Source organism: Amblyomma americanum, chromosome 6 (assembly GCF_052857255.1).
Source record: "Amblyomma americanum isolate KBUSLIRL-KWMA chromosome 6, ASM5285725v1, whole genome shotgun sequence".
NCBI lineage: Eukaryota > Metazoa > Arthropoda > Arachnida > Ixodida > Ixodidae > Amblyomma > Amblyomma americanum.
This window is the reverse complement of record NC_135502.1, coordinates 21,824,336-21,839,756: the sequence shown is the minus strand read 5'-3', so window position 1 is coordinate 21,839,756 and position 15,421 is coordinate 21,824,336. Positions and strand designations below refer to the sequence as shown.

General features: G+C 46.2%; 1 protein-coding gene across 3 annotated transcripts in view; it reads left to right on the top strand.

The window, feature by feature from the left end:
* Nucleotides 1-14,407, top strand: part of LOC144136437 (zinc transporter ZIP6-like) — a 70,298-nt gene extending 55,891 nt beyond the window's left edge. For all 3 annotated transcript variants that reach the window (XM_077668751.1, XM_077668753.1, XM_077668752.1), the window contains exons 7-15: nucleotides 138-850; nucleotides 1,430-1,592; nucleotides 2,237-2,406; nucleotides 4,215-4,385; nucleotides 5,023-5,118; nucleotides 7,598-7,679; nucleotides 7,945-8,097; nucleotides 8,346-8,533; nucleotides 9,598-14,407. In XM_077668751.1, the coding sequence (XP_077524877.1) occupies nucleotides 138-850; nucleotides 1,430-1,592; nucleotides 2,237-2,406; nucleotides 4,215-4,385; nucleotides 5,023-5,118; nucleotides 7,598-7,679; nucleotides 7,945-8,097; nucleotides 8,346-8,533; nucleotides 9,598-9,726 (1,865 nt within the window). In that variant the 3' untranslated portion in view covers nucleotides 9,727-14,407. The remainder of the gene's footprint in view (nucleotides 1-137; nucleotides 851-1,429; nucleotides 1,593-2,236; nucleotides 2,407-4,214; nucleotides 4,386-5,022; nucleotides 5,119-7,597; nucleotides 7,680-7,944; nucleotides 8,098-8,345; nucleotides 8,534-9,597) is intronic.
* Nucleotides 14,408-15,421: the final 1,014 nt, after the last annotated feature.

Here is a 15,421-nt window from a genome sequence, read left to right as displayed (position 1 = left end):
TTATTACCACGGTCATAATCCATACTTAGCATACAACATTTGATGACCCTTCTTCAGATAACACTGCACAGTCTATTCACTTAAATGCAGAATAGAACAATAAAAGTGTGAAACATGTTTTCATGGTGAACATGCAGGTCTGGAGAGGCTGCTGAAGAAGTTGCGCCTGGCATCCGAAGAAATAGCGTACGGTCACAAACACAGGCACGTGCACGGGGACGACCACGATCATGATGGCCATGATCATGATCATGACCATGACCATGAAGACGATCACAACCACGACAACGACCATGGTCAGGACCATGACCATGAACATGATCATCATCACGAGCATGACCACGACCATAACCCAAACCACGAGCATGACCACGACCACGGTGACGACGATCATCATGAGCACGAGCATGGGCATGAACACGAACATGATCACGGCGATGATCACGATGCGAGTAATGAACATAACCATGGAAAACATAGTCCTCGCCCACATCCGGCTCATGACGACCACAAAGATAAAATCAACAGTACCACAACAGATCAGACGTCTACACCGCCAGAGTCCAGCACTCCAATCGACAGTCATACGCACAGAAGCCTTGAAATTGGACAGATGGCTTCCGCCAACAGAGACCTCGGTGAGCAGCCTGTCCACTACAGCCACGAAGCGCACAGTGACCACGACGACGAACACGAAGAACACAATGCCCGCCATCGGCGGGGCACGAATAAGTCGCCTCGAGGACGAGCGGATCGGCTTCCTCCCGCCCGTGAACTGATAAGGATAAAACGCAGTGTACCAATTGTGCCGGACCACGACATCCACAACCACAACAGTTCTGCCTCCAAAGTAAGGTCGCTTATGGCGCGGTGGGATTATCGTCCTCTATAGAGACTGTTTCTTAACTATTTGGATTTGTAGTGTTTGCATGAGGCTTTCAGATTGGTTTTGTTTATTGCGATGCAAACGCTTGATTATCCTAAAAAGAGGCAGCACCTCCATTGCGAATGTAGCAGGTAGAGGGTCAATCGCGAATTCGAAATAATTACGCACTGTCTAAAGTACGAAAAACAGTACAGTGATGCCCGAAGGAAACATTCTTGCCTTGTCAGCTTGTGTGGCCTGCAGAAAAAGAAATACACTGCTGCTTCTGCAGGGACAGAATTATCCATAATGTCTCCTCACTATGCTTACACTACCAGTATTGTCAATGATATCAGAAGCAGCCATCTTTCTTACGTAGTCACAGGGAGCCCACAACGGACGCTCAGAGCACTCAGCTGCCATGCACTGTGGCTGATATTTTACGCGTTGATTCACAGTTCGAAACCTACCATCACAGGAGAAGCTTTGTTAAAGGCGATGCTGTACAGTGCCATGTGACTTCCTCGTGCAGAATTTTTTAGAGCGCTTTCACGTCGCCCACAGTGCTGGACGCCCCGCGAGCTGATCCGGCAATTCGGTTTTTCGGGAAACGGTACCATCAGCAGACACGAGTTCTTTCATCTGTGTCCAGCGCTCATCCAGCAGGCTGTCAGTGACGTCTGCCTTCACAGTGCCCGGGAAACGCAGAGGCCGTCGACAGCTGAGCGTGAGTTGAAATTTCGGCCGTCAGAGCTCGCTTATAGGTTTTGAAATATTAGGCATAGTGCGAAATTAAGAGCTGCTGTGTTGTTACTAAGTTCAACTCATAGTTATAATGCATATTGATGTCTACGTTTCTTGCAATTTTTGTGTTCGTTTAATTAGTCAGCGATTATTACTTTAAAATAGATTGCCTTGAAATATTCAAAACAGTGGGAAGGGGGGCGGGGCGGGGGGGATGCTAAGAAAAAAAGTTGAATCTATCATTCAAAAATTCAGTAGGTAGGAAGCATCGCTTTCAGCAGTTGCGGGCTTTGCCTAATGCAACCGTGTCGAGTTCCGAAGCGCTGGAGTCTGGCACAAAGCGCCTTGTGTTTGAAGAGCAACGCGGGAATTGTCACTTACAGGGAATAAAGAAATGACTAATAATAGTTGGGCGATGACTAAAGCAAAAAAAAAAACGGCGCGAAAGGCGGCACAAACAAGAAAGAAGGCACAGCTTTGTGTCTGTCGCTTCTTTGTTGTCCCATCTTTCGCGCCATTTTTCTTGCTTTAATCTGTAGATTGCTCTTGCGCCTTGCGTCCGCGCTTGACGTGGGTCTGTCGGCTGTGTGCTGCGCGCTTTATAATGAAGGCGTAATTTGGGCGCAGTGTACGGCTACGGGACGCTGTCCGTGTTCATTATCAGCTTGTGTTCGCTGATGGGCGTGCTGCTGCTGCCGTGCCTGGCGCGACACGCTTACTACTACATCATGATGGGCTTCATCGGCCTCTCGTTCGGCACCATGACTGGGGACGCCTTCCTGCACCTCATACCACAGGTGGGCGCCGCTTGTGCTCTGCCTCAATGATAAACGAGCACCTGTTCTGGATCATTTCACTGTCCCGGAGAATGCGATGAAGGCGACGTAGGCTCAAGGCAAAACGCTTACCTTCGCCACTTTTCTGCCCGCTGAATTCTCCCTGCCAGCAGGCTGATTAACGCAGATTATATACGCAAAAATAAGATAAAACCGCCACGGTGGCTTTAGTCGTTATAGCGCTCGGCTGCTGACCCGAAAGACGCGGGTTCGGTCCCTGCTGCGGCGAACGGATTTCGATAGAGGCGAAATTCTATATGCCCGTGTACTGTGCGATGTAAGTGCACGTTAAAGAACCCCAGTTGGTCGAAAGTTCCGGAGCCCTTCACAAAACGGCCGCCTCCCCCCCCCCCCCCTTTTTTTTTGTCCACGGAAAAAATGTGTAACCTAGTTGCTTGAGTTCATTTTATCTGATGTGTACTCGTAAATTTCTGTTACCGGTTGCTTATCATCGCTTATGATTGAGGATAATGAATGGAATCTTCGACGGATTATGTTTACAAGTTGGCGTGATGTAACAACTGAATAGCAGTACAAAAAGTGAAATTTGGATCTTAGTCTCGTGAGCTCTGAGAGGCGCCTTCATGCTACGTCCGTCTTAAGTGTATCCACTGCAGGCCGTGGATTTGTCCCTGCAACAGTCAAATCGTTGGCCGTAGGAGTGGATGCAATCTTGCTCTTTGCTCGCTACCGATCGTGGGATTTTTATTACCGAGGTTGTACGCGACGCGACGTGCGCTGGAACTTCGTTTGAAAATTCCGCTTCTGTTTTGCGCGATAGAAGGCGTGAAGGTTGCGTTCGCAGCTTCATCCCCAAGAAATGGAATTGGTAACTACTTCCGACTGAAACTAACAGAGTAGGGATGTTTTGCCCAGATTATATGGAAAGTTACGCCCGCCCAGAGCTTTGAGCATCATAGCTGAGCATTTGCTAGAAAAAAAAAAGATGTGTTTTGGGCGATCACCGCTAGATGTCGCAACGTGTCCCGGCACCTCGCGACGCCACACCACTCGCAAAACTCAGGGCGCATCTTTCAAATTCTGCATGCTGTTAAAGTGTTTGAAGAATGCTTCGTTGCGCAAGAAGAAATTTTTAGCGCTTTGGCAGGTTAAGTTTCAACACAGAGACAGCAGCGAGAATTACGATGATAGCGATAGTTTGTGCATTGCGAACAGAATTGACATTTACATGGCACGTGTACAGCAGAGAAATATTTTGCATTGTGAATACAAGGGGACCACTTAAGTTCTCATGTAGCAAATGGCATGACACAATGTTTTCTGCGCAAGCGAGGTGCATTAAAGGCTGCCCCTTCTGGTTTCTTTACTACGTCTAGCGAACACACGCGCTTCGTTGGTCAGAAATGGCAACCAGAAGGCAGCATATTTTGTTTACCCGTTGCGCCCAGCTGCAAAAGAAGCGTGATTATCGTGTTGTTGCCTACCACGATAACGTATAGCTAAGGCTGTGGCGAATACTGAAGTGATGAAACATTGCTTAGATATGTGCCGCAGTACCCAGGAAGCCGCAGACTCCAGCACAAAAGCAGATGATTCTTTGTCCATTATGGGGAAATCTATGGATCCAGATGAAAAAGGAAATGATTCATATTTAAGCGAAGTTATATGGCCTTGAAGGTTGCGGATAGAATTTGCGGCTGTCGTTTCCCTTTCCCGCCCTCTCTCTTGCTGGGGTTTGAGGCGAGCGGTGGCCCATATTCACAGAAGTGTTCCGCAAGAAACAAAGGGGTTTTGTTTGTTTATTCCAGGTCCTCGGTCTTCACAGCCACGACGAAGGCCACGGAGAAGGGGGCCACTCGCACTCACACGATCACGAGAGCTTGGTTCCCGAGTACATGTGGAAGCAGCTCGGTCTTATCGGAGCCATTTACGGCCTCTTCATCTTCGAGGCCCTGAGCGCCATCTTTGGCGGCGAAGAGGTACTTGCAAGCTAATGATTGTCCCGGCCCTTATTCTGTCCCCGAAAACGTGTGAACGGTTCACAGAAACATGCTAAGCAGGAGTGTAGACAATGCGCCAGACGTTAGTGGGTTCACGTGATTGCCACCTGCAATTGCAAAGGCGAACATTGACAGTACCGTGCTATGGGGGCTCACCGCAGTCAAAGCTAACACTTCTGCCAGTAAATTGGGATAATTGCAAGGTTTCGAATTGCGCGATGCTCAGCCGCTACCACAGTCCGCTTCTGAGGTGAGCCACTGAGCGTGAGCAGATCGCCCTGAGGGCGAGCTAAGTGCCGGCCAGGTTCGCGCTGCCGGCAACGTAGGAACCGATCTGCTCGTGCGCAGTGGCGGAGCGCGGAAGCGGATCGAGGTATGCTAAACATCGCAGTACTTCATACGGCGGAGAAAGTGAGCTTCCATGGCATAGCATCGTCCCCTCGCTCAAGCTATTGTCGCTCTTTGTGCTTCACTTTTCAAGCATGGTACTTGGGCTCGCAGAAAATTTAAAGAGAAAATTGAGACTTCATTTGCAACATTGTTGAACTTCGCTACTTAGTCTAGGGGCACCAACTCTCACGCAGTGCTTCCTGATTATTTTCCCAATTTCTTTCAGAGTGATGGTCACGGACATAGTCATCTTCCTAAAAACATCCCCGAGGACCTTCACACGACTAAAGTTTCATCTAAGACAGAGTCCAGCATCGAACTGGTAAATACCTGTTGATCCACATGAACGACACGGGTGCAAGAAACATCGCAGTCACTGCAATTAACTGAGCGTAATTGCTGATTCAGTAGCCTGAAAAACTTCAAGTAATATTCAACATCGCTCCTTCGGTTCTTAAATTGTTTGGTTACTTCGATGAGGTCCCATATCTAGAAAATAGCAATGTATTTGAGTAGTGCAGGTTATTAGGATTGCAGAACACGAATATGATTCTGGCGCTAAGTTCCTATTGCGAGAGCGCAAGTGACTACATGGCAAGTTCTCGAAAAAAAAAATTCTGCATGATAGATTCATGCGTAAGAGCGGAAAGAAGGAGAAACCCGACATAATGTTACTTTGTGGTTGCCCAGTCTACTTATTTTAATAACATATCACGATCATTTTTCTGGCGTCTGTCGTCGCGCTTCCAAGTAACGCAAAAGGAAATGTGGCGAAAAAGCGATTGTCACGTGTTCTAAATCTGTTTTTTTGGTGCGCCTTGCATAATGTGAGTAATTAACATGCTCGTATGTCTGAGGCTGAACTTCGTCATTCTTGCTCACTTCAGGCATTTACGATTACTTCTTGCTGTCTCTACAGGGTTATTACCCGGTACATTTACGATGACTTGTGCTGAATTTTTAAAACTCGCGTGGAGCCTTAAAGATTGAAAGAAGCCACCATGATTTCAAATCTTCTCCGAAGGGACGTTCAGTGTGTCCATTTACTGTGTGATGTACAAAGTACGAGAATACTGAAAATGTCCTGCAAGAGGCTTTATATCGGCTGAAAATTATGAGGCGAGATTCTACAATTGTCTGGGGAGATTTTTCCAATGGATTTTTCATTATCTATCGGGACAGAACAAGCGGCTTTTTCGTTATCACAACCGTCCGCTTCTCCCGTTTCAACCAGTAAGTAAAGTAAGGCTCTCCTCCCAGAAAATTTTCTTTAGCTTGGCGGCCTCTACACGCTCATTGGATTCGCTGGATTCTCTCGCCTGCTAATGCTGGAATATATGTATGGTGTCGCAGCGATGCTGTCAAGAACATCATGACTGTAATTATACTTCAATATTGTGCTGCTCTTGGGGCTACAACAGTTACGCTTAGTAGAAAAAAACCAAATTGTTTTGTCTTAGTATGAAGATGGCCTCTCACAGTTGTATGAGGCGTGGGACGGAGGTAATTGAAAGAGCTGAATCTTGAATATGCTTTAAATGATCTTTCTCTCTTTAACAGTGCGGAATCCTAGACTAAGCAGCCCGTGCTGCTCTGGTTGACCGATTCATGAGCAATTTGTCGGTGTGCCCAGCTTTTTAAAGGCACAGACCAAGTTTTTGAAGCCTGTTTTCAAGTGACATCGGCGTCTTTCTTTGGCTAAATCTTTCTTTATTGAGTACTGTCACTGGTCAGCGCACGGGCTCAGTCACTTCACAAAGATCTCTCGTTAAGTTTGACTGAGAAATAACGTACGAACATGTTTAGATACTGGCATTACGATCAGAACCCTGAGTTGCTCTCGTGCTTCAGAAGACGGATTTGTAGAGTAGGTACTGAAACGCTGTGCACAGTTGCCCAGCGCAAATTTTGCGAGTTTTATTGGCCAATGCCCAAATGCTGGCTCATGACGAATGTAATACGACGAGGTGACGACGAGGAATTTGTTATGAATCTGGCAAAAAATTACAAATCTCGCATGCATGATTGCTCCCTCAGCAGTCGACCGCTTGGTTACACGTTGAGCGGACGCATTATCCATTAGTGGTTGCCATTAGCCCGTGCGCTCGCCCTAGTAGTTAACTGCTAAGCATACGCGCTAAAGGCATTTTGAACATGGCGACACAATTGACGCTAATAGGGCGCGTTGTACTGAGTATGCAAAGAGAACAGTTTTTTGTTTGTCTCTTTAAACAACGGTAGAAATATTAGAGGTTCGACTTCCGAAGACCCTTAGCCATGCGGGGAACTATAGCGTGTGTCAGCGTAGTGCGACAGCGCCCGTGGAACCGCGGGCCCCACCAAGACCCTGCTCCTGTCTTCCAAAGGCAGCACCTCGGTCCCTTCCACATTGTTCGCCGAGATGGCTCTGCTGAAGGGGTTGTCTCCGTGGTTGCCGAATAAGGTCCCAGTCATCGGAGCCATTGCCCGTTCTGAGGCCATCAAAAATGCAGAGGGTTGTTCCGCTGCGGGTCTGGAGGTAGGACACCTCTTGTTCTCGTGAATGTGGGCGAGGTGTGTGGTGGCATGCGGCTCCGTTGCTCTGAAGGAAAATAACGAAAAAAAAAACTCCCTAACAGTGAGATCTAGCTATAATGCAGATTTCTTCGCGCTTTCTTATGTCGTCGCACTGAACCCCGTCAGGAGGGGCAGGTTATGCATGGTACATACCTGGTCACTGCGTCAAACGTTTGTTGAAATTGGCATGAAAAAGCGTTTCAGCGTTGCTGTGCCGTAATAGTTCTTACTATTGACTTGTACAGGCCCACTGTTCAAGCACGCCTTCACTAGCGGTAGATGAAAGCACGCAAGGCCCAGTGCTCAAGTCAAGAACTCTGTGCTGTGGTGAGTATCGCACTTTATATTACGTTTCTTCGCAGTTTGCAGGCATGTTTTTATGGAGCGCTGTTTCTGTCACACCGTATGCTGCCTCTTCACATAATTTGCCTACTGCTCTTTGGAAAAGCTATTGCAATATACAACCTGCTAGGTTTTTAGAAATAAACTAAGTACGCGGAAAAGTGACACTCAAATAATTGTCCCCAAATTCTTAGTTTTAAATTCTAAAACAGGCGTAAGGGGTATGCTAACGTCAACATATTGCCTGCAGGCATGTCTACGCTGGCCACAATGGTGATCATTGGCGGCGCCATCCACAACGTCGCTGATGGCCTGGCGATCGGCGCTGCTTTTTCTTCGGGCCTGAAGAGTGGCCTGTCTACCTCGCTGGCAGTTTTTTGCCACGAGCTTCCGCACGAGTTTGGTAAGAAGACCACACAGCAACTCTTCTCCGTGCGGGTCACAATGAGTTACTTTCGTCGAGTGCTTCCTTCAGACACTCCCTGACGATCAAAGCGGGGCCAGTGTGAAAGTAAAGGGGCGTAATTCCCTATTCGCACCTGCAGTCGACGTCTACAGTGCTTACACGTACCGCTGGCAATAATTAAAGCACCACTGCCTATCAAATCGTGCGAAGCTATCTGTGTGACGCTGCGACTGCGGTTTTCGCAGGCGACTTCGTGGTGCTCATCTCCACCGGCCTGGGCTACCGTCGGGCACTGCTTCTCAACTTCCTGTCTGCATTGGCGGCTTTCGGCGGGCTCTACGCGGGATTCCTGCTGGGCGAAGAAGTGGCTGCCAGAGACTGGATCCTGACCGTCACGGCGGGCATCTTCCTCTATGTCGCACTTGTTGACATGGTGAGCACACGATCAATGGTTTTGAAAAGCTGCTACGCCAGCTATGCTTGCCATGTGGGCAGTGGAAGAGGAGGACGTTTGGTTTTTCTCAATCTTTATGATCGCTAAAGTGTGTCATATTTTTAAGGCTGTCCAGACTGTCTAAAGCTTGAAATGCGCCGCCGAGTACAGTTAAAACTTACACAGGGTACTTAGATTTAAAGGCGACGCCCTCCTAATTAAGAGAGTTCGTGAGCCATGGAACCATCTGACCAGGGACACACCGCAAGCAAGGAATAAAACGCTTTTTTTATTGCGACTTTTGTGAGCCGACAAACGATGTGCAGTTTATTATAAAAAAAAACGATAGAAGTGCGGAATATTTATTGCACCAAATGAATAAGGAACACAATGCGTGCAATTAAACCTTAAACTAAGATGGTTTCCCGGTGGGTCGTTTTATAAAACAACACTGCGCTAACCGTCGTTCAGCGCGATGCAGTGAAGGGGCCGCAGAAATGCAGACACGCCAGATACCGCTTCAGACTCTGAGTCGGGTGTTAGCCGCCGGCAGATCACCCCTACAAGGCCGGGAGAGAGTGAGCTTTCCCAGCCAGGCACGGTCCGTAAACACCCCAGTACCCGGCTGAGACCTCTGAAGTCACGATACCAACGGGCACTTTGACCGAGCACTAATAACGCTTGCACCCACCTTCCCAATGGCGCGCTTACCTCGTCTAAGCAACGCGATCATGGGCGTGCTGATGGCACTCAACGAAGAACATGCCGGACTCGCGCCGTATGCGGGTTCATCTGGTTGCACTAGAAAAAGGCGTGTAAGGGGTTGTGTGCCGGGCTGTGTGCGTGTGAAGCCCACAAAATTAAGTTTGAGTTTCCGAGTAAAACAAACCGATGCTGCGCGTTCGTAGCCTGCAAGACAGAGTTCCTAGAACTTCAATAACTTGCCATTAGTAGAAGTAGAAGGAATTTGTTACCAACCTCTTCAGATTTTTTTTTTTTTCAGACTGTAGATATGCTAACTGAAGTTGCTTGAAAACTTGTTTCTTCTCGTTTTTGACTTGCAGTTGCCTGAGCTCAAGCAGTACAGAGGGAAAAGCCCTTTCAAGATGTTCCTCGTTAAGAACATCGGAGTGCTGGCCGGTGTTGGAATCATGTGTGTGATTGCTATATACGAGGACAAGCTCAACATATGATCGTTCACAACATACACCTGGGTGTGCCAGCTCTAAATGTTGCCTGAAGAGACAAACTGAAGGAACTTTTGCGTGGTGAACCGCATCTGAACTGCACTACGTGAGGACTTTTTGCAGTGGATGTTTTGTTAGGGTTTGTTTCACCTGCCAACTTCATCACTTTGTGCCCATTGTGCCTAAAGCGGGCTCCATTACACAAGTCGCTGTCATACTTTTTGTGAAGTCATTCCGAGTGCAATCACCAGGGTTTCCAGCAGCAGTACTTTCTCACCTCTTTTATCATCTTTTTATGCTTTGTGACTGCGGTTGTTTGAGAGTTCTGATTATGGGAGATTTCACTTCCTGGTTATCAACACGGCAGCATAAGACACGTGTGAAATCAAAATGCCATTTGGCGTATGGCTCAAGAAGTAAGGGCACTGGGTATGTCTGTGTAGTATATGAGTGACTTTTGCGCTATGGCTGCTGCACTGAATATGGAAGGCGTAACGTCTGCTCGAAGGAAATATACAAAAATCCTATCATTAAAAAGTGAAATCAGCATTTGGACATGACATCTTTCCTTATTATTGCTTATTATGAAAGAGCACAAACCACAAAAATCACTGGAAGTGGAGAGAAGTTAACACAAAGATTTAAATAAACACAGAAGTTAAGACCATTTTATTTGCAGCTGAAAATGTTGCAACGAGAGCAATTGCTCCTCGCGTACTGCTGAAGGTGCAGAGAAAACGAAAGAATGAAAGAGGTCATCCATATCAGGAAAGCTACCTGATGTGCGAATAAATTCTGTTCGGGCGAAAAACATGTAAGCTGACCGGTTCAGTGATCGCTGCCGGTTGCTTGAAGTGCCATGCATTGCCGGCAACGTAGGGAAAGAACGGCCGTAACTTAAATGGTTATCCGTCGAGCTTACTAGGCGCTGCTGTCCTGTAATGTTCCCTCGCATGGTTATTCGAGGGTGTACATGATTCAAAAACATCCGCTGACGAGTTCGCAGCGCATCGAGCTTGCTAGGCGGAGAATATTATCTGAGCCACTTCTTGTATGCTTCCCAGCAGTGTTGGAGCTTTACATGGCAGGTTTTACATACTGTTAATGTAGTCAATGCAGGGCGAGATAGAGACCTTGATCTTGCACAATTTGTTCTTCGGCAGAAAAGGTATCCCTTACGGTCTGGCTGGATATTTGCTAGGATTTATTGGATATTGTGATAGTGTGCCGAACGCATTTGGTGCTTTGGGCTTTCGTTTAAAGCTAACGCCGTTTCAGTATCTGATTCAGAATGCTGTAAATGCTCCCCTGTTTGTTGTTTTTAAATGTTGTATTTTTTTAAAGCTTCTTGACCACGTTATCTGATTTTCTTGCAACCAAAGCAGCTAAATAACCTAGCGATGGCCACTTGCCATTCTTATGAGTAGTGGCTATCTCTTGACAATGCTATGACAAGGAGCGAAGAAAAGTTGACTAGTCAGCTCTTGAGCAAAAGAGCATCCTGCATTTGCATAATTTGTTGTAGCGCAGGAGAACCTTTGGCGCTGGCCAAAAGGTTTCTTTTTTACTGGTAGTAACACGGGGTTGCAGATGTTTCGCTGAACAAATTTTTTGAAGTTTCAGAATTTTTTGTCTCCCATGAATTTTTTTAGTTATGGTATTTTTGCCTACATGCTTCTTTTGCCCATGTTACATAAATATGAAAAATGGTCACATTGTTTCATTACTGTAGACTAAATGTACATGCAGAGCGAGAGTTTATTTTACTGTATCCCTGCCTTATTTCTGCTGGCTTGGTGCCCTACAGGACTATTGTGCCCACCTATTCAATAGCGAGAAAATGCAGGTGAAGAAATTAAGTTTTTGCTTTCGGGAAAGATAGCAGACACGCCCTATACTTTACAGTTTCAATGCTTAACTGTGCAAACGTATGTCACGGAGGACCTCTGTGACTTTTGTGTATTGTGTTTATATGCAAATAATGCCTCCTGCATCAATATGACGCCCTGCACAAGAAATCAAGCATGTACACAGGGGAGGCAAAGGGGCAGTTGTGCCAATAATAAGCAAGGGGCGATGGGGCCGCAAGTTTGCACCATATTGTTGCCTGCTGCGCAGGAGGCATGAACAGGTAACTTTGCACCCTCTATTACGGAGAGACTTCTGCTAGCCTACACAAGAAATGTTGCCTAAAAATGCGATCTTCATTGTGGCTACATGTGGAACCCAGACCTACATATTTAAAATGCCCTGAGACGAAATACATTTCATATAGTGAATGCTTTACGCGGAGTTTAAATACACACCATGTAAACATGCTGATTTTTGTGTTGCGTCAAGATCAAATAATTACTTTTCCGGAAGTACAGTCGCGATCAATTTGAAGGTGATCGCGCGAACATCGACCGGCTCGCCTTTCAAGCTGCACAGCGACCGATTTCGGAACTGCAAAGATAAAGACTGCTCTGTCTTGTTCCCCTCGTAGGCCCTTCCGGGCTACAACCGTCACCAGACGTCTTTTCTGCGTTTGTTTCCCTTTCCTGGCAATCATGTGTGCCCATCGTTGCTGCATGTCTCGACTAACAATGACACCTGTGTGCAAAACATGATAAGGTGATCTGAATGAATTTGAAGGTTATCTCGCGAAGGGTGACGAATCTTTAAGAGAACATATTTTTGTGGCACATTTTTACTGCACAAAGTCAGAATTATGATATCTTCCCTTGCCCTTTGGCTGCTCAATCAAGAACTGCTATCATATTACCAAAAATATTGTTTGGGCTTCGCTTTATCTTTTTGTATATCCTTTTTTAATTGTTATTGGTATAACCGGGCTCTGTTTTTCTGTTCTCACAGGTTTCCATAACACTGTCACTCTCTTATAGAGCCCACATGCGCCGGACTGGTTATTCATAGAAAAATAAATAAAAAACATCGCCGCGGTGTCCTGAATTGAATATAATTGAGGACATTTAGGGAAATACGAAAGCTAATCTGGCTCGCGTGCATCCGGACACAGGGTTCCAGAAACATTGTGCCAAGTAGAAGAAGCTAAGTGGAATCTCATTCGTGGAGACCCGGCTATTGTAGAGTCGCTATACACGTCGTTGCCCACAAGAGCTCCGAAGGCAAGGAGGAGACCCTATCAAGTATTGAAGGCAGGTTGATACGTTTCTGAAGCGGGCAGTATCGACAGACCTTAGATTGCATGTTGTTTTTAAAAGTGCAGCGTGCAGAGAGAAATTCTTTTTCGCAGTGTTAAAATATTCACCAATGTTATGCCTTAGCTCTTTTTGACTTTTTAATATACACTTTTGCGACTGCAGGAAAAGGTTAGAAACGAACGGCAGTGTTAAACACCGGAACAGTTGACAGTAGTATATTATTGTAATTACCGTAAAAGGAACGTGCAGTAAATGTCACCCTCGTTTTGGAGGACACCTCAACTGGGCCATGGGGGAAGGGGTATAGAGGGGAGTGAAGAAAAGGATGGAGAAATTGCATAGTGAAGGGCACCGGTACAGCTAGGGGGCACTTTTGAGTACTTTCGTGCTGTTAATGACGTTCAGTAACTGATTTTTAATCGGTTGACTTAAGCAATCTCAATTATAAGTAGTCAGTTATCGACCCCCCCCCCCCCCCCCCCCCCCCGCACCATTCAGGTACATCCCACTAAGAAAAGTGACAAAGAAGAGACCGCGCCTTCACTTCCTTGATTTTTCTCCATTCACTGTTTTGCTACCGAAAATTCAGGTGTGCAGGTAAAGTGAAGATTAGGGGCCCACCTAAACAGCAGGATAGAGAAAGCACCTTTTCCATCCTATGATATACTACCTTTAATGGTTTTGGTGCCACTTTTTTCTGGACGCTGCCGCCGTCGCCGTAATTTTCTGCGGATCACCCATATATTTTTTTGCGTTAATAATTTCGAACGCCCGGAGAGCTCTAACATTCACTGACCGCGCACAGATAATAGGTGCGACAGTCTGCTGTGCAAAGGAGGAATTAAGAAAAATGAGAACTCCGGCATCAACGTTAATGCTAAGAGAGCCCGCTCTTTGTAGAAGAGCCTGAGGGCAACGGAAGCTAGCGTAATTTCATCCCTGAAAGGGAAAAAGAAAAATGCTGCGCAAGGCTGGTATTTCTAGCATGGGTTGACGCTCGCACGATTACCTTTCGACTGATTGCGTCGACTCCCACAGTATACAGAAGAATACGACACGTGGTGTCTCACCACTGCCAGTAGACGCGTAAAAAAACAACGAAAAGCTGCGACTTGCTACAAGGGGGGTGACAGCTGCTCAAGGAACAGCGAAAGGAGAGCGAAGCTACATTGATGTTTCCCTCGCCATGGAAGGTGATGACGTAACGTGGCGCTGCTATTTGTTTCGGTCGCCGCTCGAGCGATCACCTTCAAATTGATCGCTACTGTACAGCGGTCATGCGGCAAACAGACCTTTGCTTATTTCATCGGAGTAGTTGTGTATACATAATGACGTTGTATATCTAGATATGCTTCACGCATTCAATTTGGCGAAACAATGAAATCTTGTACTTAAGCGCGCTCGTTTGTTGCGAGCACTGCACCTTTCATGTGTCATGGCTTTATGTGATAGATACCTTTGTATAAACGATACATATTTGTACATGAATGTGTAGAAAAAATCAATAAATATTTTTACACAAAGTCACTTTTGTTCGATAGCAGCTGAGAAGCCCTTGCCCAGCCTAGTCCCTTCCACGTAGTGTACTAGAATGAAGACTATAGCTCTTTTCGGCACTGATGTTGGCGTATACATAGTAAGCATATTTTTTCTCCTGGCGCATAACAGCGCACTGTCAAGTTCTTCGACTGCTATCGCCGATAGCCCTCAATACCTTACTCCGTTTTCTGTGCAGTAAATCCGCGCAGCTAAGCAAGTCACGAAATGTTATCGAAGTCCCATCAGCAGCGCTCCCAGAGTGTTAGCATACGAAACCCTCAGGTTGCCTGACCATAATAACTTCGGCGAAATTTCATAAAATTCGCAAAGTCGGTGTAAAAACTACGAAGATATATCATCGTGCGTGGCATAGAATATATCGTCGTCTCTTCTATCCCTGGCTCGAATTCAGATGGCGATAAAGCTGCTTTTCATCAGAAAAGTGGGACTTTATACATATTTTGAATGATGCAGTACCGAACTTCTCAGTCTGTCTACCTTTCTTTGAATGCCACGGGATGACGAAAATATGCAGTGTAGAGCAAAGCGGCTAATTTTGTCAGAAGAATTTGAAAACAGGTCGTTTTTATCGCTCTTTGCAGTGAATGCACAAATGATTAAAAATTTTCTTGAGATTGTCGGCCAAGATAACTGATTTTAAACGCAATCCGTTTAGTAAACAAGACATTATTTCCTCATGCTGCCGAAGGTTGCCGACCGCAGGCATTGTGCTCTCCGTGTGCACCACAATAAAATGCCTAGTTCTTGACCTCAATTTGTATAATTCCGCCTCGCGTCAGGAACAGTAAGGTTTGGTTCGCGAGATTCAACGCACAGTCAGCAATTATGACGTGGTTGCTCAGTAAAACACTTTAGATCGAAATGTGCCATAATAGACAGCACCAACTAGGCACTTTGATCACTATGCACATTTCCGTGCAGTTGCATCAGTGACGCATAAATTTGTGCACAAATGTAGAGCAATTTAACCTAGCTGA